At 37.1% G+C, this 24567-nt stretch overlaps 1 protein-coding gene across 2 annotated transcripts in view; it reads right to left on the bottom strand.

Moving 5' to 3' along the window:
- The window catches only part of LOC134534790 (fer-1-like protein 6), a 41256-nt gene extending 17290 nt beyond the window's left edge, over positions 1-23966 (bottom strand). The window contains exons 1-11 of one of the 2 annotated variants that reach the window (XM_063373377.1): positions 23811-23966; positions 18197-18276; positions 15298-15466; positions 14096-14315; positions 12745-12902; positions 11597-11710; positions 9479-9547; positions 9286-9390; positions 5523-5779; positions 1243-1410; positions 661-812 (exon numbers count right to left, since the gene is read on the bottom strand). In XM_063373377.1, the coding sequence (XP_063229447.1) occupies positions 661-812; positions 1243-1410; positions 5523-5779; positions 9286-9390; positions 9479-9547; positions 11597-11710; positions 12745-12902; positions 14096-14315; positions 15298-15466; positions 18197-18276; positions 23811-23864 (1546 nt within the window). In that variant the 5' untranslated portion in view covers positions 23865-23966. The remainder of the gene's footprint in view (positions 1-660; positions 813-1242; positions 1411-5522; positions 5780-9285; positions 9391-9478; positions 9548-11596; positions 11711-12744; positions 12903-14095; positions 14316-15297; positions 15467-18196; positions 18277-23810) is intronic. The other variant, XM_063373378.1, reaches the window with a different exon arrangement.
- Between the last annotated feature and the right edge of the window lie 601 nt (positions 23967-24567).

Genomic DNA, 24567 nt, shown 5'->3' with positions numbered 1-24567 from the left:
TGTACAAAATATGGTTTGAATGATTAAAGATCATAGCTGACACAAAATATGTACACACATTATGTCCACTGATTTACATTCACCTTTATTTATATAATTCACTTTTCACGTATAGTCCACATTCTATACCAACCCTTAATTAAAAATCTTATTATACAGATAAAAACAATCTAAATGTGATTATAGTAACATAGAAAAATGTGTAATCTTAAAATATTACCCCTATGTAAGCAAAAGTGTACAAAACACTTAACATTTGGTTGAAAATATTCACCTAAAACATACAAAATCCATAGAAATTTAAGCAATCTCCGTGCCACAGGGTATGGAACACAGAATTCTTTTTATTCAAAAACTTTGTCCATGATTAATAACTACTAATAATTAAAGAATAACTATCAGCGTAATACTCATCACACAAGCAAATTGATAATAATATGCTTTCAAACACTATTGTCTGTGTAACTGTCTTTTAAAATAATTTAATTTCACTAATTCTGTACAGCCATTGCCTTCAAACTGAATATGAAATAGTGTAATTTGCATTTGGGATGACATAATTTTTTTTCTCACTGGAGGACAGTCACAAACATGAACACTTCCCACAGATAAACTACATTAGAATGGATTATTCTGCACTGTTCTAAATGGTGTGCTCACTGGGATCTGGTTCGCCGCCGACTTCTCCGTCCCAGCTGCCCAGAATCACGTTGTCCGTAGTGTACACAGGACCTGGTATGTTGTGTCCTTCACACAAGCTGGCAAGAATGGCCGTGGGCTTATCGCAGTCCCGCCACTTCCTGTAGCCATCCCTGCAAGAGTGAACCAACACCGAACAGGTTAGGTGAAGCTCTAAGTGTTAGGATGCCAATGAGTTCTTTACCAATGATGTGATTTAAATTATTGAAACAAAAAAAGACCTTGAGCATTATTTTACATGTAAAAACACTATTTATTATCTTATATAATACGCGAAGAATGTAGTACAGCATTAACTAGGATATAATTTATCCTTAATTTATATTTGCAGTCGCAATGTACCAATGCTTAAATAATTATAATATACATTCATTTATTTATATTTCTTACAAGATATAAATACTTATGTAACTTAATATACTAAGCTGGCTATGAAATTGCATCAATTAAACTTATTTATTTAAGTACACATGATACCACTGAAAGCACAAGTGTCAGCCAAAAGTTGAAAATCTATACAATGTACAGTGACTACGTACTCACTCTTTGTATATGTTTGAAATTCCCCGAGTAGCTCGGAACTTGCTGTAGTAGCGGTTCTCGATGTCTATGGTGGTCGTGCCTATGAGGTCATCCCACTTTATGTCTCTGTCCATCACTGTAATGTTCAGCTGGTAGTCATCTGGCAAAGACAGCTCCAGCTCAAACATCCTGTACGAAATAACACAAGCTCAACACTTACAGGTTATTATGCATTAGCAACAACACTATATACTCTGCAAATATGCATATTTGTGTAGCCCTGGTAGTAAATTTCTTTGTCATATTACAGTTTACAGTTTTCTTTTTATTATGATTTTTTAAATACTTGATGACAATTTCAAAACATGTCATATATACACAAATTAAAAATTGTCAACAATAATAAAAAAATATTTATCGTAATAACTATCATGACTGGTTTAGTATTTTAATCCTGTTAGCAGAACGTAAAATTGTAAGATATTCCTATATATTTATATTTTATAAGTTTAATATTAATGGATCAATATGCAAATCCAAGGTCACAAAGATATATAATCTATAGTCCAAAGCATTACAGTTCCTGTTTGTTACATAGTTATTATTTTACATGTATAGTCGAATGTATGTGTTTGCCATCATTAACCAATCCATCTGGTGCAAAGTGGCACAATTGTTCACTTCTACCATCATCAAACTGCCTGTTCATAAACATAATAAACATACAGATTGTACCTAATTAAATTAGTGTTTCCTCTTCTTCTAAAACATAGTTTCACAAGTAGAGCTAAGCCGATATTAGTCTTGCTCCAATTCCATTGTTGATGATAATTATATTGCAGAAGCAGATACCAATATTATATTGTTTTTGATAGTAAAATATTAACTGCCTAGCCAATTTTTCAATGAATTAAACTTAATGCCTGTAGGTTATTTAAGTTAAAAGCTAGCTGAAATACCTGTGCTTCACTACTGCAGTCTGAGGTACCTGTACCTCAAAAATGTAGCACTTCGGGTGTTAAAATGTGTTTGAGTTTTAATTTGGCACCTGTTTTTCATAACTTTTGCTTTTTTTGAAATGTTTTTGGTTACATATGTTTTTTTCAGTAATTAAATTTTACTTGAATTTTTTTGCTTATTTACTTTGAAGTAAATGGTTATTTGCAAGCCTGGCCCACAAAAAATGATATTAGGTGTGATATGTGCACTTGAGGAATTTTGGGGCGCAAACTGTTTTGCTATTACACAAGGTGGGTGATAGCAGCGCTGGAAGTGGCCCGGCAAGGAACGACAACTGTCGGAGAGAGAGAACATTCAGCTATGGGCAGGCGATGAGGAAAGTGGTGCAGCTGACGGAGATAGCACCATGATGCGGCCGGCAAACGTGAAGCGAGGCCAACACGTGCTGAGAGGACTGACATGAGACGGTAACATGGATCTACAACCGGGACAGCAGGGATCGACTGCCGACTACTGCAGAGAGTTCATCACAGCACACCAAGCAGTAAGTTATTTGATCCAGTCCCTACAGGTAATCACAACCCGGGAATATTTATTAACTGCACTTAACCTTCCAGGGAAATGATTCGTAAACTGTGTGCGGTAAACTGTGATAGTGATTCCTACCTAGTTGGGGAAATGTTTTTACCAGAGTAGCTACAATGCAGATACTGACCAGCCCTATTTGACGATGTGGCTGTTGGACATTCAGAAAAGATCGGCGTGCTTACACTGGGCACGAGACTGGTTGGTCGTGTTGGTGCCTGGAATCTTTACATACTTGCATTGTTTGAATAATGATTTTAGGCTGCCGCTTTAATTTTTGGCTGCGAACAGATTACTAGCAACATATTATCTGCGCTGATGATAATATATAGCCCTGAGGAAGACAGCGGACTGTTTTCGTAGCATATAACTTTTCCCTCGGAAATCATGCGCTACTTGATGCCGCCAATTAGAATGATAATATGCCGGCGACAAAACTCATATGATGTGAAACTAAATAACTCTTTTGTAAATTGTAGTAAGGTCGACTTGCTATTTTCGGGGAAAAAACTAAAAGAAAAATGAAAAGACTAGAAACATGTTAGTAGGTTAACATTTGATTATAGTATTGTTTATCTCTAACTGTTCTCATTTTCCACCTGCTAAGTCGTTATGGCAGATTTAAAAGAACCTAGTGTTTAAAAATTTGTTTTCTGCTTGAAAAATCGGCAACGGAAGTTTTCCAAATGCTTAAAAAGGCTTTCAAGGAAGATGCTATGAGCCACTCACAAGTTTTCGAGTGGTTTTGGGCACTTTAAACATGGTGAGATGAGTGTTGAAGACCATGCTCATTCTGGGCTCCCTTAAACATTTCAAAATGATGAAAACATTGAAAAAATCTACCAAAAAATTGAGGATTGTCGTTTCATGATCAACAAAATTTCAGAAGAGACATGAGTGAATTGGAGCTTGTGCCAGCGAATTTTGACTGAGGATTTGCAAATGAGACGTGTTGCCGCTAAATTTGTTCCTCGCCTTCTTAAACAAGATCAAAAGAACATTCAATTAAATTTGAGTCAGGACTTAAAAAAAGATTGAAAGTGATCCAAACTTTTTGACCAAAGTCATCACAGGTGATGAAAGTTTTTTGCTGCGGGTATGACCCAGAAACCAAGCAAGCATAAAGCCAGTGGAAGACTCCCAACTCCCCCAGACAAAAAAAAAAGCGAGACAAGTGAGGTCGAATGTTAAGACAATGATCACTGTCTTTTTGATGTTCGTGGAATTGTGCACCGAGAATTTGTTCCTCTGGCCAGATTGTTAACCAGCACTTTTATTTGTAAGTTTTAAGATGTTTGCGAGAGGAGTGCGGAGGAAACGCCTGGAACTTTGGCGATCAGGTGACTGGTTCCTTCATCACGACAACACTCCCGCACACATGGCATTACGAGTGAACCGCTATTTGGCCTCTCAGGGGTTGTCTGTCGACCCCACTCTCTGTATTCGCCAGACCTAGCCCCGTGTGACTTTGTACTGATCCCGAGAATGAAAAAAGATCTAAAAGGGAAGCATTTTGATTGGAGGCAGTAAAACCAGCTTCACAAAGGGCACTGGAGGATATCAAAGTTGAAGAGTACCAGAGGTGCTTCAAACAATGGGAACAAAGACTTGACAAGTGCATTGCATCTAATGGAGAGTACTTTGAAGGTGACTGAAGGAATTTAAAAAAAAAAAAGATAATAAATAAATTTTTTATGACAAAAATCCAGTTTTTTTGGGTTCCCCCTCGTACTTTCACTCTTACAAAATCGTAAGCAACAGGGATTAAGTGTGTTTTGCAGAAATTGCTATGGTTGAAACACTGTTACCATCTTTTACACTTAATACCCGGCCGATGACAGGATTTTCGTTGTTGGCAGAGCTCTGAGAAGGGAAGTCAATACCACAAGTCCACAGGCAGAACATACTCGCACAGCTCATTGTACATCTCCTTCTCATAGGTACGCCACTGCCACGTCTCGAATTAAAAAAAAATCAAACTGTGCTGTAACTGTTGCCATGGAGATGCAAAAGGCATCAAAAATATAATAGCCATTTCCATGGATCTGAAGAAAGCATCAATGATGCAATAGCAAAATTTCACCAAGTATCAAAAATTCTGCTTTAACTGGAGGTTTTCTCAAAATCTCATGTACACAGTTACCTTTCTGGTGTTTCAAAGTGTGCAAAATTTAATGGAGATTGGAGTAAAACTGCAGATTTATATAAGAAACAGAAAATTTAATTTAAATGTAGAGATTATAATAAAAACATTTGTAAACATGCTAAAAAACAGTTTTTGGATCAAAATATCTAATAAAGATAAAAATCGGAAAATGCTTATGTACTCTAAAATAGTCTAAACGCTTATGTCAAAGGCACAATTGAACATGAAAATTGCAAAAAAAATTTAATCAAGAAAACATGGTGTAGAAATAAATATTTCTCACATTGATAGTCAAGCTTTCTTTAAGCATTATGGCCTAAATATAATTTAGAGTAAATATAAACATAAACTGAAGGCCATAAACTTTAATTACCTAACAGTATGTAGTATCTACACAAGTCAACATATGAATATAACACCTAAAAAAAAAAAAAAATCAATCAGAAATGCAATTTTTTTTTGGTGAATCTCATGCATTACCGATGAAAGTGATATCAGCCGGTTCAGATGTGCAATATCGGTATCGGTTCAGCTCTATTCACAAGTTTAAAAACTAAAGCAGCTTCTTCTAGCACATCGGCACAGAACCACCAGCGGAGCGGGAAGTTACCTCCCGAAGATGGGGTCCAAGGTTGCAGGAATGTAGTTCTCCCTGTCGTTGACCAAGTTCTCCCGAGAGCTGGTGCTCACGACGAGGTACGGGTCGGACGCCCCGGTGACGTCCCTGATCGCCAGGCCGATGCCGCGCACCACGTACAGCCGCACCACGATCTCCAAGGGCTCGTTGGAGGGGTAGCCGGTGCCGGGCAGGGACCCGTCGGGCATGAGCATGCCTTCCACCGGCAACTGGTAGAGCTTCAGGCCCCCCTTGCAGGAGCATTACCACCCACAGTTCCTTCCTTCAACGATTCTTGCCGTGCGGAAGACTGAATTTTAAACACTTCTAATGGACATACGTCATTGTCTGCCCTTGCCGTCAGTCCGTTTGTGCCTGATGACGGGAACAGATGTCAGTTCCCCAAACTGTCGCAACTGCTGCGTCTTAAGAAGCCGTGTTGTCAAGAATATCTGTTTAGTTTCATCAAAGGGTTTGCCTGTTTGTCACTGTGTTGTCACTTGTTTTTTTCTGTTCCTGTTAAAACTGTCTCGTCCTTGTTAGCTCACTGTATTCGTCTGAGCCGTAAAATATTTTTTCTGACTAATTATTTCCACGGAATTCTCTGTGCTGTCTATTAAATTTGACATTTGACCTTGGCTCTGATTTTGGCTTGTTTTTCTGTGAGTTTGTGTGTTCATCTTTCTTGTCCATTGTTCTGATTTTTCTATCACATAAAGTTAAGACCAGCAATGACGTATATCCATTAAAAAAAAGCTTTAAAACAACGCACAAATATTAGTTAAACTTCATTAGCGAAGTGCCAATTAACACTCACCAGTTATGAACAGACATCACATTTACATTAGGACATGAGACATGACTGTTTGGCAGTCACAGTGCTTGCCTGATTTATTTTATCAACTTATTTTATGTGGAAAAGTTAAGGTGAGCTGCCTTGTCTACCACTTAACCACAGATATATTATACAATTAAATGTAAAGTTACAACAATAAAAAATACTTAACTAAGCTAATGTAAATAAAAGACAATAGACAAGAACATGATAAACAACTTATAATAAAATACAGACTAAACAAACAAATCAATTACTAGCAAGTGATGAAACATGATTCACACATATTACGCTACATGTTACTGATATCACAATTGTTACATTTTTTTAATAGTAAACACTGCATAAAAATATATTTAACAAAAAAAAAACTCATGCCAAATACGAGGGTTGTCTGAAAAGTTTCCGACCTCAACATGAAGATGGAAGCTCTCGTCAACGAAAATTGGGAAATGTATTTAGTCATGTTTTGGAATATACTGTCTGAAATTTCAGCAATTTTGGACGAGCAGTTGTTTTTTAACAATTGTTTGCGTGAGTCTCAGCATGATAGTTGTTTACGAACGTGATGGCCTCCTCATTCGACAAAAATGTCTGTCCTCTGAGTGCAACTTTTAGCCTAGGGAACAAAAAAAAATGCCAATTGGGTTTAGATCTTGAGAGTTAGGAGGGTGGTCAAGCAGTTCAAACCGCAGTTCGTAGATTTTCACCATGGCAACCGCTGAAGTGTGAGCTGGTGCATTGTTCTGATATTACAAATTTTTTTGTTTCTGCAAATGTGACATTTTTCTGCAATTTCTGCCTTCAGCTTGTCAAGTAATGATGCGTAGTTATGTTATTCTTTTTCCAAAATAATTTATTAAGACAATTCCATGACTAGCCTAGAAAAAAACAGTATCTCTGTTTTTTATCCGGCCAAAAGAACGGTCTTTGCATTTTTTGGAGCTGATCTCCCTTCGCGGTTTTTGGTGTCGCAGACGTTCATCGTCACCTGAGCTGGTGTGGCCATGTTTGAATTGAGCTGCCCGAAATATCCCTGAGGTAAATGATGGCGCAGAGTCGCCATGCACACCGTCCAACTCGTCTTCAATTAGCGTAGGCGTATTGCCTTTCAAAAACAAATATTTAATGACACTTTGATACACTTTTTTTTTTTCATTTTCACAAAAAATATGTGCATCGACTCACGAAAATGATGGTTAAAAAATCAATTCACGTCCAAAATGGCTGAAATTTCAGACAGTATATTCCAAAACATGACTAAACACATTCCCCAATTTTCGTTGATGAGTGCTGCCATCTTCATGTTGAGGTTGGAAACTTTTCAGACAACCCTCGTACACTGGAAACTAAAACCTATTTATTGTTAAACTTAAGACTCAGAATTTTTAACCTAAAACAAACAATAAAAATAACAACATGTGCATGTGCACACACACACACACAATAACATACACAGACACACATACAAACAGACACACAAAACACACAGACACACAAATACCACACACACACATACAGAGAAAGAGCTCATAAAAATAAGAATCACATCCACTTCTTATTCCACTTTTGCAATATTTTTTTTTTGTTGAGATGTTTTATAACAGACGTCCTTAAAGATGAACATGGCATTTGTTGCCTAACCGGCTCTTCAAGTGCATTCCAAAGCGCACACTGCAGCTTCAGAGAAAGATTTAGAACAGGCACTGGAGTGATGAATAGGAATTAACAAAGACAAGTTGCTCTTGGAGCTACTGGCATCTGAGTTGTAGATTATCAGTCACTGCAGAATGCAAGTGGTATGACGTGATAGTGATTTTTTTCCTTCACTTGTCATTATTCGACTGCATTTTCAGGAGAGTACACAGAATTTCAGGGGAAGAGGGGGGGGGGTAGGATGATAGAACCACTTTGCCTGCTGTTTGCTTTCAAATCCTTTCCATTTGTTGGTGGGAATAATAATTTTTTTATAGGGATTTCAGTTGGAGTATATATTTCCAGCATACACCCCTGCTCATTTTATTTATTTTCCATTTTGGCCAAGAATAACAGTGAACAGTGGTCGCTAATGATTACAGATGAAAGTGGAATTTTTTTAATTCAAAAATTAAGGGTTTAATGTTAAAGATGCAACATTATAAAGTGCTTTTTACATCAATCTTTCAATGACATAATTTTTAGTAATTTACAATTATAACTCAATTTTACACCACCTGCTAGGTATGAAAAATTTATGCATAATGATTAATGACTAGAGACAAGATTTTATTAGTTTTTTTTTTTAAATCAAATTTCATTTTTAAAAAAGAGGATTTCTGAGTTAGGGTTTTTATTTTGATAAAAGCTGTTTTGTAGTACTTACTCCACCAGAAAAGGGGTAAAGTTTATATGCTGCATTTTTACTGTAAAATAATTTTTAATAAATTGGTCTAAAACAAATACATTCAGGAAAATTAAAATAAATTACAGAACATTTATGGTTGAAAATTTATTCAATAAGAGATGCATAATAAAACAAATGAAATTAATTTTTCTGATCCATTCATTTTGGTACAATGGAAATGACAGTCCTTGAATTTCAAACATTGAAAGAGTCCTTTTTTAAGATTTGAATTAAGTTTAGGTTAAATGCTACTTAATTCAATGATGTAACTTGCATTCCAGTGCTATGCCGTGTTTTGACGTGCTCTTTTTGATGTTATTTTGGTTTTTTTGCAATTCACCATATAATCTTGTCCCTAATAAACACAAATATGCATGCATAGTCAAATCTCCACAGCAGACACTGTATTCATACAGACAACTCAGAAAATGCAGACACATTTTGGAGAAACATGAGTGTGTGTAAAATTGAGGTCCGTACGTTCCAAGCACAAATATGAATTCAACACTAGTTTTTACACAATCTGGAAACTAAGATACCTTGAATTGTCCATTAATGTGACCCTCTCGGAACAGTGGGAACGTCCGCACACAATCAAAAAACCCTTTGAATTGGGGCTGTTTTTCCAGTTCTGCAAAATATATCTGGCAACAAAAATAAGCCAAGAATTTAGATTTTTGTACAAAATCACGAGCTAATCTGATTCTTAGGTGAAAACACACATCTACTCACTTTGATCATTTTCAATTTCAATTGCACAAAAAGTTCTTCCTCAGTTCCAGGTAGCAAAGATCCAGAAGCCTGTAACAACAACTCAAAATACTTTGCTTTGACCTTTTAAACAGAACACATTTAGAAAAATATATCTGAATGGCAGTGTTGGTCAAGAACATAGTACACTTTGTAGTGCTTGCTTTACAGTTTCTTTTTCTCTGAGGTTGACAGAGAACGGGAACATCTGAGTCATTCATTCAATGATTCTCAAAGTGCACAAAATGAAACATGTCTTAACTTAATACATATGTGCTTGTGGGAGAGATTTTACAGGTTCAAAATACTGTTCCAAGTACATTAACTATTGAATTAAAACATAAAAAATTAACATACAGTGAAAGTCCGTTGTAACGAATACGGTCTATAACGTAAAGTCCGCTATAACGATAATTGCCATCGGCACCGTCAGTTTTGCATATGCTGCGTAGGATAAAAATTTCGGAAATAACGAATGCAGCGTGGGCTCATTTTCGCTATAGCGATAGATTACACACCTGTAAATTTGCCCTAAAACAATGAGAAAACATCTACAATTTCCTTAATAAATTAAAAACAGCTTCGCACAATTCCACGCGTCCGGCAAATGAAACAACGCGCATGATGTGGCCGTCTTGGCAACACCACACAAGGTGGGGCCCCACAGCGAGCATAGCTTGCCTCGCGGCGACGAAACCAAGACGGCCCCGCTGCGAGCATTACTTATTTAGAATCACGCCGACTGTAGGGGAAGCCTACAACTCACATAGTTTCGGTTCCCTACCACGTTCGTGCAACTTCGGATTTCTCTCAAAAATTGAAATTTAAAAAAATGGAAGGGTTAGGTTAGGTCAGTCACAACATGCTTATTTTCATTGGAAACTTCTGATTTAGCGGCTGAAGTGGCGTTAATACCACAACGCAAAACTTCGGAAATCTTTGGAAATTCTTGCAGGGAACCGAAACTACGTGAGTTGTAGGCTTCCCCGATTGTAGCCCGTAAATGAGCATAACTCGTCTCACACTTGCATCGTGAGCGTGCGGGGAGTTGACGAACACGGAACTTGTCGAGCTCGTCTCTTCTAATCAAAACGAAGCGGCGTCTGAAGATGAAGACAATAATGACGACGAACCAAGTGACGTATCTGTTCCGTCGAAAACGTCAATGATGGAGGCACTTGACACAATCAGTCGTTTTTATCAGTGTACAAATGCTACGACGAAAGATTTGATGAACTTCCAAGAGGTCCAGTCGTTTATTTTGTCCGAAAGTCTAGTGAAATCAAGGCAAACGAAAATTGATTCGTTTTTTTAAAAAGTGATTTTTAATTTTGTGTTATTTTTCAAGGGTCTGTACGAGTGATTATTTTTGTGTTACTGACCAATTGTCGGAAAAATTATTTTATATAATTTGTATGGTTGTCCAACGTAATTAGAGATTTTTTTAATTTTTTTTTTTAGTATTCAAAACTTCGCAAATATGCACCCGATATCATCAGCTTAGTGCACATATCTCCAGCAAACCAGCTGCGGTCAAAGCGACAGGAAGCGGCCGGCATGACCTTGCGTGACCTCGCCCGCCCGTCTCCATGTAAACAAACAGCTGAGCGCTTAGCCACGATGCGTGACGGCCTAATCACGGCCACGCGGTCTTATATTTCGCAGTCGGCAAGTGCTGATATAGCTTAAAAATGTTATTTTAGTAAGTTTTATGTATATTTCCTTTACTTTTGTTGTGAATTTCCATAGTAAAAACAAGCGAGAAAATATATTTTAAAAATGCTACAAAAATAAGATTTTTTTTTTAATTTCGGCTATAACGAAAATTCGCTATAACATAAACTTTTGGCGCCGTTATAAATTTACGTTATAACGGACTTTTACTGTAGTTAAATTAAATAAGAACCATTGAAATTACTCTTATCATTATCACAAGGGACCAAAAGACAGTGTTTAAAGTACACAGCACTGACTAGAACGTATTGCATGAACCTAAGGGATCCTCGTGTTTCATTTTAAAGACAAACCCACAAAAGGGGTTTCCCAAATTTATAGACACTGTCTACCTCTCCAGTGTTCTGGTCAATCGCTTTGACTCACCTCCTGCATAGCGGCAAGCGTCCCAAAGTACTTAGTCCACCAATCGAACCTAGCTTCTATCTCCGTAAAATCACGATCATCTTGCCTCTCATCTGGTGTCAGCTGCTGCCTCCGCTAGTTCAGAAAGTATCGAAATCACTGCATTCTAGTTGATAGTGACAGGTTCAAATTTTGATCCAGACACAAATTTTATGTACCACGATTTAAAACATTTTTATGGACATGCACCATTGCTGGTTTTCACTGTATGTCATAGAGAAACCACAAAAATGGACAAAAAAGATTAATACAAAAACACAGAAAAACAAGCCAAAATCAGCCAATGATAAAAGAACAGAAAATACAGATAAATAACAACCTTGGACAACACAAATCAAACAGACCCAGCAATGATACTGTTTTGTGCCTGATGACAGGAACAGATTTCATTTCCCTAAATGTACAACGGTTTTCTCTTTGAAATACATACTGTGTTCATCTGTGCCGTCAATATCGTATTGTCAGAATATCTGTTTTGTTTAATCGCTGTGTTTGCTTGTGCGTCGCTGTGTTGTCATCGCGTTGTCCAGATTATCTGTTATTTTGTATCATCGTTGGGTGAATCTGTTTTTTCATTATATTGCCGAAAGTTGTTTGTCTGTATGTTCTATTCTTATTACAACTGTGTCTAATTTTTGTCAGTCTACTGCATTCATCTGTGCCATGATTTTTTATTTTTATTAATTCCTTCCACGGAAATCTCTTTGCTGTCTATGCATTCACAAATTTGACATTGGCTGATTTTAACTTGTTGGTCTGTGTTGTGTATTTATATTTTTTTGTCCATTCTTGTGGTTTCTCTATCACATACAGTGAAAACTCGTAATGGCGTATATCCATAAAAAAGTTTTAATTTTATCTTGTCCATTGCAAGACTCATTCAAAGAAAGTATTCTGTGTACCAACTGACCTCATTAACCAAATAAAATAAGTATGTATTTTTTATGATGAAAAAATCAATAATTCGTATCACATATAACTATTTTACATTAATTTACACAGGTAAAAAAAAATTAATTTCCATTAATGTGAGATAGCAAAATAAAAGTGTGATTAAATTGTTGAAAAAGTCACAGAAGCAACACCCTCGAAAAACGCACACACGTTACCTCTCTGATGCGGCCCACAGCTGAGAGAAAGCGTCTCACAGGAAGACAAAGAACGCTCTCTCTCGTGCACAGCTGCTTGAGACTGGTAGCTCTTTTCGGCTGCTCTTCTTCCACTACTGCAGTGTCCGTCTCCACAGCAGGAACACCTGCCATAGCAGCTGCACAAGGATGGCGTGACAGCAGTGAATGGGTGTGTTGCTCAGCCACTACTCACAGTAAATACAATTAACAAATTAATGAACTAAGACTTAGCATCTCGTAAATATAAAAGCCATTACAGACGATGAAGAATGTCAACAAATATCTGGTGAAAAAATTTCAAGACATTTTCAGGACATTTAATAACATTTTCTTACGACCATTTTTATATCAGAGGGTTATTTTTATGTGTGCAATAAGCAAGCATAAACATATTACATAATAGATCTGTTATGCACAGAAATGTGATAATTTTTATATTAGAAAAACAAATTCCTCCTCAGAGATGATTCAAGCAAAGTCTCCAACTAATTACAGACTATTTGATGTGCTACTATGAAATGAAGTGAAGCGTCAAATAATGCAAGATAGAAAAAGGCTGCTGGAAGCAAAGTTTCAGGAGTTCCAGCACCATTTGTTTATTTCCTGACTTCCAGACTTCCATTTTCATTACGTATTCGTGACTTCTTTGACACGTAGACACCATGATGGAGTGCTGATGGAATGAGTGGGTGGGGGCACCCGGATCTCACAACATGCGGGTTTGACACCGCCGGGAATCCACCCCAGATCGCCCTAGTGGGTACTGGATGAAAGGAAACCTAAGAAGCTGGTGCAGCCTTACATATGCAACAGCAAAAAAAAAAGCAGCATTTTCAACCTAACTTACGGGAGCCCCTTTCCCACGAGCTTGAATTGCAGTGCAACATGTTTGAAATCTGTCATTTACTGCAAAACTGCTGCAGGTATTTGCAAACTGTATGAAAAGAGCACACACTTCAGTCGACACATGATTAATATTAATTGATATTATGATGCTAGAAACATTTAAATTCAAACCTTTACCACAGGAGAAATGGGCTTCTTTAGAAGCTGAACAAAAATTCAAGAAGGTGATAGAGACAGAAAAAAAAAAGTAAAGAATGGGGAAATCATAATCTCGCCTATGCATCAAGTGCAAACATAAAGGACCTGGCAAAATGTTTTGACTTTATATTTCAACTCAAGGACCACTAGGTCTCGAAATTTAACAAGTGGAAAAACTAACCCCAAGACACAATTTATACTTATAATAACTCCTTGCAGTACATCACAACTAAAACAGTCAGACTGATCGGACCTTCCGGCGATGAAACCTGGAATCTGTACTCACCCAGAGCTGGCTCCGGCTCTGGAACGACGGAGAATGACTCTGGAACGACGGAGAACAAGAATGGTCCACGAATGGCAGATTCATACTGTTCTCTGGACACCAGCACGACCTCATAGTCCTTCATGTTCTCGACAGTGTGCTGCCGGAACGTCGACAGAAATAGCGTGTACATGTCCTTCAACGTAATGCGCAGCACAGGAAATTTGTCTTGTGGAAGAACCTGAACATAAAACATATGAGATTTGTCGAGGTGCTTCCATTACAAGAGACACTTGAATAATAAATCCACATGTCCCACTTTCTACATTTTTCCATACTCAAAGACATATTTTTCAGTTAATGTATGATACATCATCCTCATAAACCATCCATGAAATATATAATACAAAGCTTGAGGTTTGAAGATTGCAACTCTATATCACTGTGATGTGGTCATTTAATGAATAATAATAAACTGCAGATTAAGGCATTAAAAATGTAATATATGGTTTTTAAATTATTATGCATTAAAAAAGTCAAAAACTAAAAAGTTGTTTGGAAGGACGAGAACAGAACCAGTGTCAAACAGCAAAAAGTTAACAATAAAAGCCAAACCAATACTACTGTACAGAATGAGTAGCCATGTTTTTATTTTATACTATGCCTTTAATGTAAAACCAACACACAAATACTCATTCAACATACTTAAAAACCTGAGAAAATAATGTTGCTATTAGAATGTAATCATCCACAAGCATCAATTACAATCATTACTTGCTGCAAAAGACCAGGACAGTAAAAAAAACTGTACACAAGCATAAAAATAAAATATGTACTCTGAAAACTATTAGCAACCAGAATGTAATAATTCATACACATTAACATGAAACAATTTAAAAGCAAATAACAAAGATATGACACAAACAAATCAGTACTGAATAATAAATAAACTGATAAATGCAGTAATAGAACATGCCATGAAATAGCACACTTTTCGGAGTGGTACCTTATCAACATTTTTATTTTGTCAGATGAATATCCTATTTCTTTGAAAAGGTACGTACCTACTTTATTTCATGGAGTAATTTGTGAGCAACAACAGCTAATGCCTCACATGAATCGGTCTAAAACCCTCACTTCTTTATGGACTGATGTACACTAGGATATAAATGTTACCATTACACATAACAAACATTTGAAAAAAAATTAACTGAAACACATACCACATCCAATGTTCTTATATCCTGGCTAGAAAAGTTCTCCAAAATTTGTGGTTGCAGAAAGGTGTGCTTAATATCACGGCCAGCAAATCTTATTATTATACCACGCCTGGCTAGCATTCTCCAATCTGGCGACGTGACATTCCGGTAACCCCACAAAAGGACTTCTAGCCTGTAGCAATATGCCATCAATGCAAACAACACACATAAGCAATCAATTTCATGCATTAACTAAGAAACTTATTTTAATTCAATTGTGACTTCAATAATTTAGCTGTTGGGTTACCATACTTTTATTCTATATTATTTCCCTGAGTTACACTGTTTTCCCTGGCCAACCTTGTCTTACTAGTAAATTTTGCAAGATAACATACACATAAAAAAAAAAAAAATTAAAAAAAACAACAACATTGAAACAAGTTTTCACCGCACGTAACATGTAAATTGACCATAAAATCTTACCATACACAGTTTTAACTGACTGTTATCCTTTCCATCATTCTCACTGTTTAAATACATTTAAATTCTCTAATTAATACAGTTTAATATAGCAAGAATGAAAATGAAAAGAAAAAAACAGTAGCAGTGGGTATCGAACCCGAGCCGGTGGATTGCCAGACAATGCGCTTGACCACTGCCCCATGCCACTGAATTGAAAATTCATAAACAATATCCCTCAAACCCTACTTTAAATTCATTAAAGAGCTTTTTCTCGCTTCCTAGGGCCCACTTGGGCAAGATATTTTAGGAAGTTGAAAGCCGTACCTCCCTGCTTCTACTCACACATTTTAAGCAAAATCGGCGAGCCCCGTCTCAGATCCTCTCTTTGTAAGTACATGTATACACGTATACTTAAAAGGTACAATTAATTCTACAGCCTATTCCTAGTATTAGTCCTGATAACTTGGAACTGTAAAAACCTCATTTATTTTCTCCAGCAACGTTTAAAATTAATTTTTTTTAACATCACTCAATAATAAAATTAAGGACACTGTTGATGCAAAAACTAACAAAAATTTTAACTCAATGGGGCCCACCTAGTAATGGGTGTGTTTGTGTTAATGCAGTGAGATAAGTGCAACGCTCGCTGGTGCTTCTAGAGCGGTATCGCCTCAAAGTGCAAAGCTTTGAACTGGCATGCAGTCTTATCGTCGTGCATAGGGCAATTGTGAGCTATGAGTGGTAACCATAACATTACACGATAAAGAAATGATGATAATGGTGCAATGCAAGCCCCTTAAATGTTTTTAAGAATCTGTACCGGGTGTTTCATGCCTAAGTATTATTCCAAAAACCAGTGTTTAACCCATTTTCACTGTTCTAAAAATACAGTTTAGAAACAAAATTCAGAAACAGAACTAATCAACTACCCTTAACATTTTCTTAAATGCTTTCCATAAACAGACACCACTAGGATATCATACGCAGTAAATTCACATGTATTTTCTGAAGCTCTGCACACTGTACGTGTGCCTACGAATACTACCAAATGCTCTAAAAGAGAATGAAAAGAAGGAGCTTAAGTAGGTACTTGGATCGACTATGACTATGATTCTAGAAGAAATTTGTGTTAAGTAAATAGGCTCACATGCTGGTGGTACAATAGAAAGTCAGTGTAGTGTGTAGATTGCATAAAACATAAGCATAAAACTGAAACTTCATTTATCAATTACAGTTTGATATCCTTGTAAACCACTATCAGTGTTTACAAATTTGAAATTTGCAAAAATGAGAGTACCTTTCGTAATTGTACCTGGAGACGAGGGTGGTATCAGAACACGTGTCCCCCTCCCCTTCTAGACCACCCGTCTTCGAAACTACTCTCCAAGACTAGGAGTCTATGAACGTTAAAAAAAATATTTGATTTTCATGAATAATTTGATATTTGATTCAGCATTTCAAATCAAATATTTTATTTTGTTATTCATTACCAATAGCTAAGTCAAGTAGGATTCATTCACAAAAAAAAAAAAAACAAATTTAATCAGAAAAGTAATATGTATGAAGCTAAGAAGATTTAGTGAGTAATTTTGATTTGTTATTTAGTGCAACATAACACCTTTATTATATGTAGTAAAAAAAATCTGTGATTAAAATTAGAAATAATCAAAGATACTCTATCTTTCAAACTTAAAATTTTATTGGTTTAAGAAAATGCATTGCCAGGTTTTTTTATCTCATGCATTTCACAGCACACTATTATGGTGCTGTATTTGTATCAATTTTTTTTGGAACTCTTGTGGAGTGTGTTAAATGTATGTTTAAATTTTAATCGAAAAATATTTTATACTTCTCAATAATTTGATATTTGATTCAAATTAAAAAAAAAAAACAGGATTCACAGAAGCCTAACTGTGACCCGGCCCCCTGTGAACTGACTACCAGCGTTGGTAAGTCTGAATACACACTCCAATGAGTTGTCAAGACTTATGGCACAGCAGGATCTCATGTACCAGCCTCACGAGAGCCGAGCCTCCAGCAAGTAGAACGTAGCATGCCGCAGAAAGATAGTAAACACTCCAAGCTAATGCCATAAGGGATTACAATCTCACTTTATGAACATTGAGTTGGTACCCGAGCGGTCGGAGCCTACTATGATGCTGGAGGTCCCGTCACGTATAGCCTCTGTGCATAACTGTGCGAAGCAAACAAAAAAGAGTGAACTTACAGCAATAAGATTACCACAATTTATGCCTGGCAAACAACAACATAAATATCCTTTTTCCTCACTGACAAACTCACAAGTTAAAATACCCTGCCAGTTCAATGACTTGGGTCACACGACACAGTGTTCCGAAAAGCACCCCCCGCAGATACCACCGAATAAAGAGTTATCCAACAGCATCCCCCTGAAACGCTAATGGCACCAGCATGCCAAGAGTTTTCATTGGTATTATCTTACCTGTAGTGTTGTTTTACAGGGGCTTTGATGTCAGCCACTACGGTTTTTGTCCCAGACATATCACCAAACACCTGCTGAACCTAAAAAATAAACCATTAGATCCTTTAAATTAAAACAAAAAATACTTTTTTTCTTGTAAACAAAACAATTTCTAACAAATGTTTTTGAAAATATAAAATATAATGCTATAGAGGTATGTTCAATACCAATATTGTGGAAAAATTATAGGTGAAATAGGTGTGTTCACTACGTAATATACTCTCTTAGGTTTCAGTACAATCTACAGTGCTACAGTGCACTAATCAAACTTATGTTCTCCAAATGCTGGTCATTTTATTGTGATTACAGGGTTTGTTCTTTGTGTGTTGATATATATGTGTGTGTGTGTGTATGTGTATGTATGTGTATATATATATATATGTGTGTGTGTGTGTGTGTGTGTATATATATATATGTGTGTATATATATGTATATGTATGTGTATATATCTTATATATAAAATTCTCGTGTCACAGTGTTAGTTATCATACTCCTCCGAAACAGCTTGACCGATTTTTATCAAATTTTGTATGCATATTCAGTAGGTCTGAGAATCGGCTACTATATATTTTTCATACCCCTAAGTGATAAGGGTTGTCCAACCCTAAATTTTTTATTTAATTTTTTGGACAAAATATTTTATTTTATTTTTTTTATAATGTGGCATTAAAAATACACACAACCATAAATTTTCACCCTTCTATCATCAAACCCTAATTTTTAATAGAATTTTATATTGTTCAACCCCAGTCGATAGCTGATCAATTTATTAACACTTGATCAACTTCCCCGCATACAGCGAGCTCATTACCTGGATTAACACATAGACCACATATTAATATGAAATTCCATCCCTAAGGGAGTGAAAAAGTGATAATTTCATTTTATAACAGAAAAAATCATTGGTCATAGACATACAAATAGTGAGTGAGTGTCATTTCTTTATGTCTGCCACACGATCATACACACAGTAAGGTCTGGCAAATTAATATTTTTCTCCTTGGTGAGACCAGCCCACTTAGTGGAGCTCGCAGCGGCTAGCAAAATAAAGGCGCTCATAACAGTTTTGTTCTTAACTTCATCAATAGATAGAGTTAGTTGCCTTGAATTTTAAACGCACCATCGTTTATTGCGTTTGTCATGTCTTTAATTTTCCTTTGTTTGTGCCGTATGCGTCCCTATACCATTCATCCAATTGCGATGAAATTTTGGTGAGTTGTTATGCGCATGCCCGTGAAGGTTTCTGAGATGGTATAACTATTTTGCAATAGTTGGAGCACAAATTGTTTCAAAAAATGTGTTTATTTCATATTATATAGCGGCACTTCGTCTGTTTTTGTTGTATAAGTGCGCACGCATGACACAATTTATTTAAATATAAAAGAGAGTCAGAGATAGAGTGATATATATACAGAGTGAGAATGAGAGAGACAGAGAGATAAGTTGAGATAGAGCAAGGTATAGAGAATGAAATGGGTTAGATAAAGAGATATATAGATCTATATAGAGATTTATATATAGAAGAGATACAGATAGTGTGAGGTATATATGTAAATATGTAGATATAAAGAGATAAATAGCGATAGAGAGATAGATATATAAAGATGTAAATAGAGATAAATATATGTTTACAGAGATTGATAGATGATTTGTATATGTGTAACTACTTCAAACATATTACAAAACAAAACTGAATGAGGCATTGCAATGCATGCCGAGCATTAGCTAGATAATGGAATATTTTCAATATTAGAAATCTCTTATTTTTCAGCTTTTTTCTATAGTGATTTATAGAGTCTAGACTACATACAGACCACCAATTTTTAGATATATACAGGTAAATAACTATACACTGGCAGAACGTCTGCCGGGATCTGAAAGTGATATAAATTATTTTGCATACTTGACATTCAAATTAAGAAGACAATTACTAACTACATCTGATTTCGAAAAAGGTCCCCTTCACCCTGTGTTCAGCCCGGGCAACGCCGGGTACTGCAGCTAGAAATTACCTAGAAATAATTTTTATGGCAAAACAATGTTTGCCGGGTCAGCTAGTGTGTGTGTGTGTGTGTGTGTATGTGTGTATATATATATATATACACACACATACATACACACATATATATATATACACAGGGTTCGTTCAGAAAGTAATACGACTGAGTCGATTTAAAAAAATTTATTGAGCCAATCATTACAATTCTTTAAAAACAATAAAAGTAGGCTCCTTCTGCGTCGATGCAGCGCAGTCACCGCGATTTCCAAGCATTGAAGGCGTCACGGAAGGCATTCTCCGGAATAGCCTTGTGAGCCACGGTGCAAGCTGCTTGGATCCCCTCTGTCATCTCAAAATGCTCGCCTTTCATCGGCCTTTTCAAGCGAGGAAACAAAAAGAAGTCCGGGGGGGGGGCCACATCTGGGCTGTAGGCCGGCTGCGGAAGCGTTGGGATGCCGGCCTTGGTCAGGTAGCTGTTCACAAGATAGGTGGTGTGAGCCGGGGCGTTGTCGTGGTGCAACTTCCAGTCAGCTGGGATGTCTTGTCGGACCCGATTGACCCTTCGTTTGAGTCTCTTGAGCACTTCCACGTAAAACTTTGTGTTGACGGTTTGTCCAGGAGGAACAAATTCATGGTGGACGATGCCTTTGATGTCAAAAAAGACAATGAGCATCGTTTTCACTTTGGATTTGCTCATTCTTCCCTTTATTGGGCGAGGAGACGCCGGCGTGTGCCACTCGGAAGATTGCCTCTTTGTCTCGGGATCATACTCAAAGATCCATGACTCGTCACCTGTGATTACGTTATTCAAAAATTGAAGGTCACTTTCACACATGTTCAAATTTTCTTGGCACACTTCCACTCACCGCAATTTCTGGTCGTCAGTGAGCACTTTTGAGACCATCTTTGCGCACACCTTGCGCATGTTCAAATGCTCCGTCACAATGTCATGAACCACAGATTTTGGTAAATTTAACATCTGGGCAATTAAACGAATACTCAGTCGACGGTCTGAGTTCAAAACTTTGCGCACACGAGTCACATTGTCGGGGTTTGTCTAAGTCGAAGGTCTTCCAGCACGGTCTTCATCGGCGACCTCTTCCCGGCCCTCCGAAAAGGCCTTGTGCCACCGAAACACACCACTTCTTGCTAAAGCATCATCTGGGTAAGCCTGCTTGATCATATCAAACGTCTCTGTCGCAGATTTACAGAGTTTCAAACAGAATTTAATCGCGTACCTCTGCTCTAACGAATGCTGCATTTTCGGCTTGCACCACTCACAGAAACACGTCGCGCAAAAACGCCTGTCCTGACTCTCCAGCTGCTCGGAGACAACTGAGCAGCCGCTCGTTCGTTAGCTAGGAACCCCCTCTACCGAATCCAGTCGGTGCGCGCACGCGCCGAAGTACAGTCGTGGCGGAAGAAAATCAGTCCTATTACTTTCCGGACAAACCCTGTGTGTGTGTGTATAGAGATTGATAAGGGGGAGGGGGGTGAAACACCTCAGTTTCAGAATACTGAATTTATACACACACACGTATAGGTGAAACCTCAGTGACCTTTGGTTCGTTCATATCATTATGAAGCACCACCTGCCCCACCTCATTAAGTTGTGTGTGCAACGAACATCCCCAGCAAGTGCTGCACTGGGCTTCGATTAAAGAACGTGGCCTCCCGGCGGAGCGCTGTGTGTGCGACAACAATGAAACCTATAGTGCCTGTGTTTCTTTGCCGCAGACTTGTAAGGAATATTACATCCGCATCGCAAACTTGCATTGAATTTTAAGCATTTAAAGCCCCTCTGCGTTTTGTTATTTAAATCACGCATTCACTGGCAACCAAGCTGCGAAAGTATCTGCCTGCCCGCCAGGAACGTGATGCTGTGCAGGGGCTGCGAGGATCCCTGTCTTTTTCCGGGAGCCTCAGGGAAAAACAGTGTGCCGCAACATGGGGTACTTAATACTTTTTTTCTGTCTTCCATGTTCATTCTGAGCAGGAAATACGTTTAATAGTTTGTTCTTTTGTGTCTGATGGCCTCCCCCCCACCACTGCTAGTTTTATCATCGGTCACCTAATGTATTTATGTGTGCCAATTGGGGATAGTTTGCCTATTGCGTAAGCCACTGCACGACCGCGACCGGTTGCAGTCGAATCGTAAGTAATTGTGGTCACTGTAGTAACTATTAATTTAGCTTAAGATACTCATGACTAGAATGTTTTTAAAATAAAGTATGGAGAATATAAAATAAGCATACTTCAACAAGGTACATTTATTAGCAATCTTGGCTATCACACTGTCAACCTTAAAACCTTTACATCTCCCTTTCCAAGCAGATTCATAGATCCTTTATGTATGATGGTCACATAAATATTTACGTCTAAGTACTTTTTGGCCCTTGCCCAGCTAAGTTCCAGCTTTTGCCCTATCGCTACGCCACGCCTTCAGTAATCATCTGTTAGAGTATTCTCTGTGTTGTGTATTCCTAGTGTTTGTAAATGTTTGATGTCTTACTAGATTGTGTCACCCACATAAGTGCAGCCTCACATGTTAATTTCAGTCACCATGTAGTTTCGACACCTTTTGCTCCCACGTTTATGTGATTGTGTAACACGCGGAAAATCATTCTGGTGACCTTTGGAATTAATTACCGTACGTTACAACCTGCAGCTTGTGCTTGAAAATCTTTCCCTTGGAACGTTTTAAGACAAATAGGTGAATAGTGATGTGTCTTGATCATGTAAATCAGACCTCTGTTTTTAAACGGTTTTGTCTATTATCCTACTATGATTGTTAACTGATTGACATTTCTTGTGGCCTACAGCCATCTGTATGACGTCTCAGTGGTTTTTGTAGTGTCACACGGTAAGTTTTCCTTATAATCCTACTTCTATATATTTCCCAGCCCTCTGTTCTGTAATTTGCTCTGCCATCCGTGAGTCAATGCACAGGTCCACTTTTTCCTTATTTTCTCCCCTCCTTCCACATGGGGCCCTAACATCTACCGTGTCGTGAATCAACACACAGCTCAGAAAACACTATCCAGTGTCTTTGTGATTGATTTATGAACACTAGGCTTGTGACTGCTGCTCCAATTCTTCATAAATCCTTATATTATCAAAACTCTTATAATTCACCCAAAAATCTCTACGCTTAGGAGGGTTACCAAAGAGTTGACTTGCAACTTTAGACTATACTAAAATGAAAACATAAAGCCTACATCAGTCACAAAGAGTCTGAGCATTCACAAACATTTCAAAAAAACCCAAAAACCTACTGTGACCCAGTGGCCTAGAAACATCATCCTTCTAGATGCCTAAATTTTCACGTAAAATTTTTTATACATTAATGAACTATTCACAACAAAAACAACACAAAATGTAAATTAAATTTGTGGTCAGCACATTTGCTTATTTTACAAAGTCACATCAAATTAAACAATAATAATAAATGTATTACGAAAAAGCTATAAAAATTAGTGGCAGATTATAAAAATGTATGTACAGTATTCACATCCTAAATACAATATGTATTACTAAAATTAACTATTTATAAATACTAAATAAATTTACTTATACCTGTTGAAGATGGAACACAGCATACACTTGACATGCCACTTTGTCACCTTTCATCAAATTAACCCATGAAAATTTGGGTGGCAGGCCTGCTGTCTTTGAACCATCAGTAAGCTGACCAATAGCAGGTTTCACGAGCCCATATCCTAGACAACTATCACTTCCCTGTTTGGAAAAAAAAATTTCAGTTTACACGCATACTGCCAACAAATATGCAACTTGCTTAGATAAAGTGAGGAAAAGCAGGATTCTTAATATCTTGAGTCACAAACTGGGTATACCTCTACTCATGCAAGGATACTATGGTTTGTAAAACTTTAGTCATTAAAATGAAGGTTAATTTAACTGTGGTACAGCAGCTATAACCTCAGCTTGGCTCTCTCTGGTTAAGTTATAGTCACAGTAATACCGCCTAGCTAAGAATGTTCTATGAGTACGCAAAATCTTTGGTCTATCACATGCTCTTTCAGCCTATTAATTCAACAATAAAGATGACCATAAAATAGGTTTGTCTAATCAGTAATTACTTTTTTCCAAAAAAAATTCATCAAAATGAAAGCTAGATATCTGACATTTTATCACCTGCATTGAATAAAAATGTCAAAATATGTTTATATTTGATGTTTTCATCAATTATACATACGTAATACACTCAGCAGCAAAACAAAACAAAAAAAAAACAGACATTTCAATATTTTTGTTTTTAAAGGCTGATTATAAGTAATGTTTGTTTTTGTGGGTAATCTCATTAGTACAGAGT

This window comes from Bacillus rossius, chromosome 8 (assembly GCF_032445375.1).
Source record: "Bacillus rossius redtenbacheri isolate Brsri chromosome 8, Brsri_v3, whole genome shotgun sequence".
Taxonomy (NCBI): domain Eukaryota; kingdom Metazoa; phylum Arthropoda; class Insecta; order Phasmatodea; family Bacillidae; genus Bacillus; species Bacillus rossius.
The sequence above is the reverse complement of the archived record's forward strand: the minus strand, read 5'-3'. Positions and strand labels throughout refer to the sequence as shown.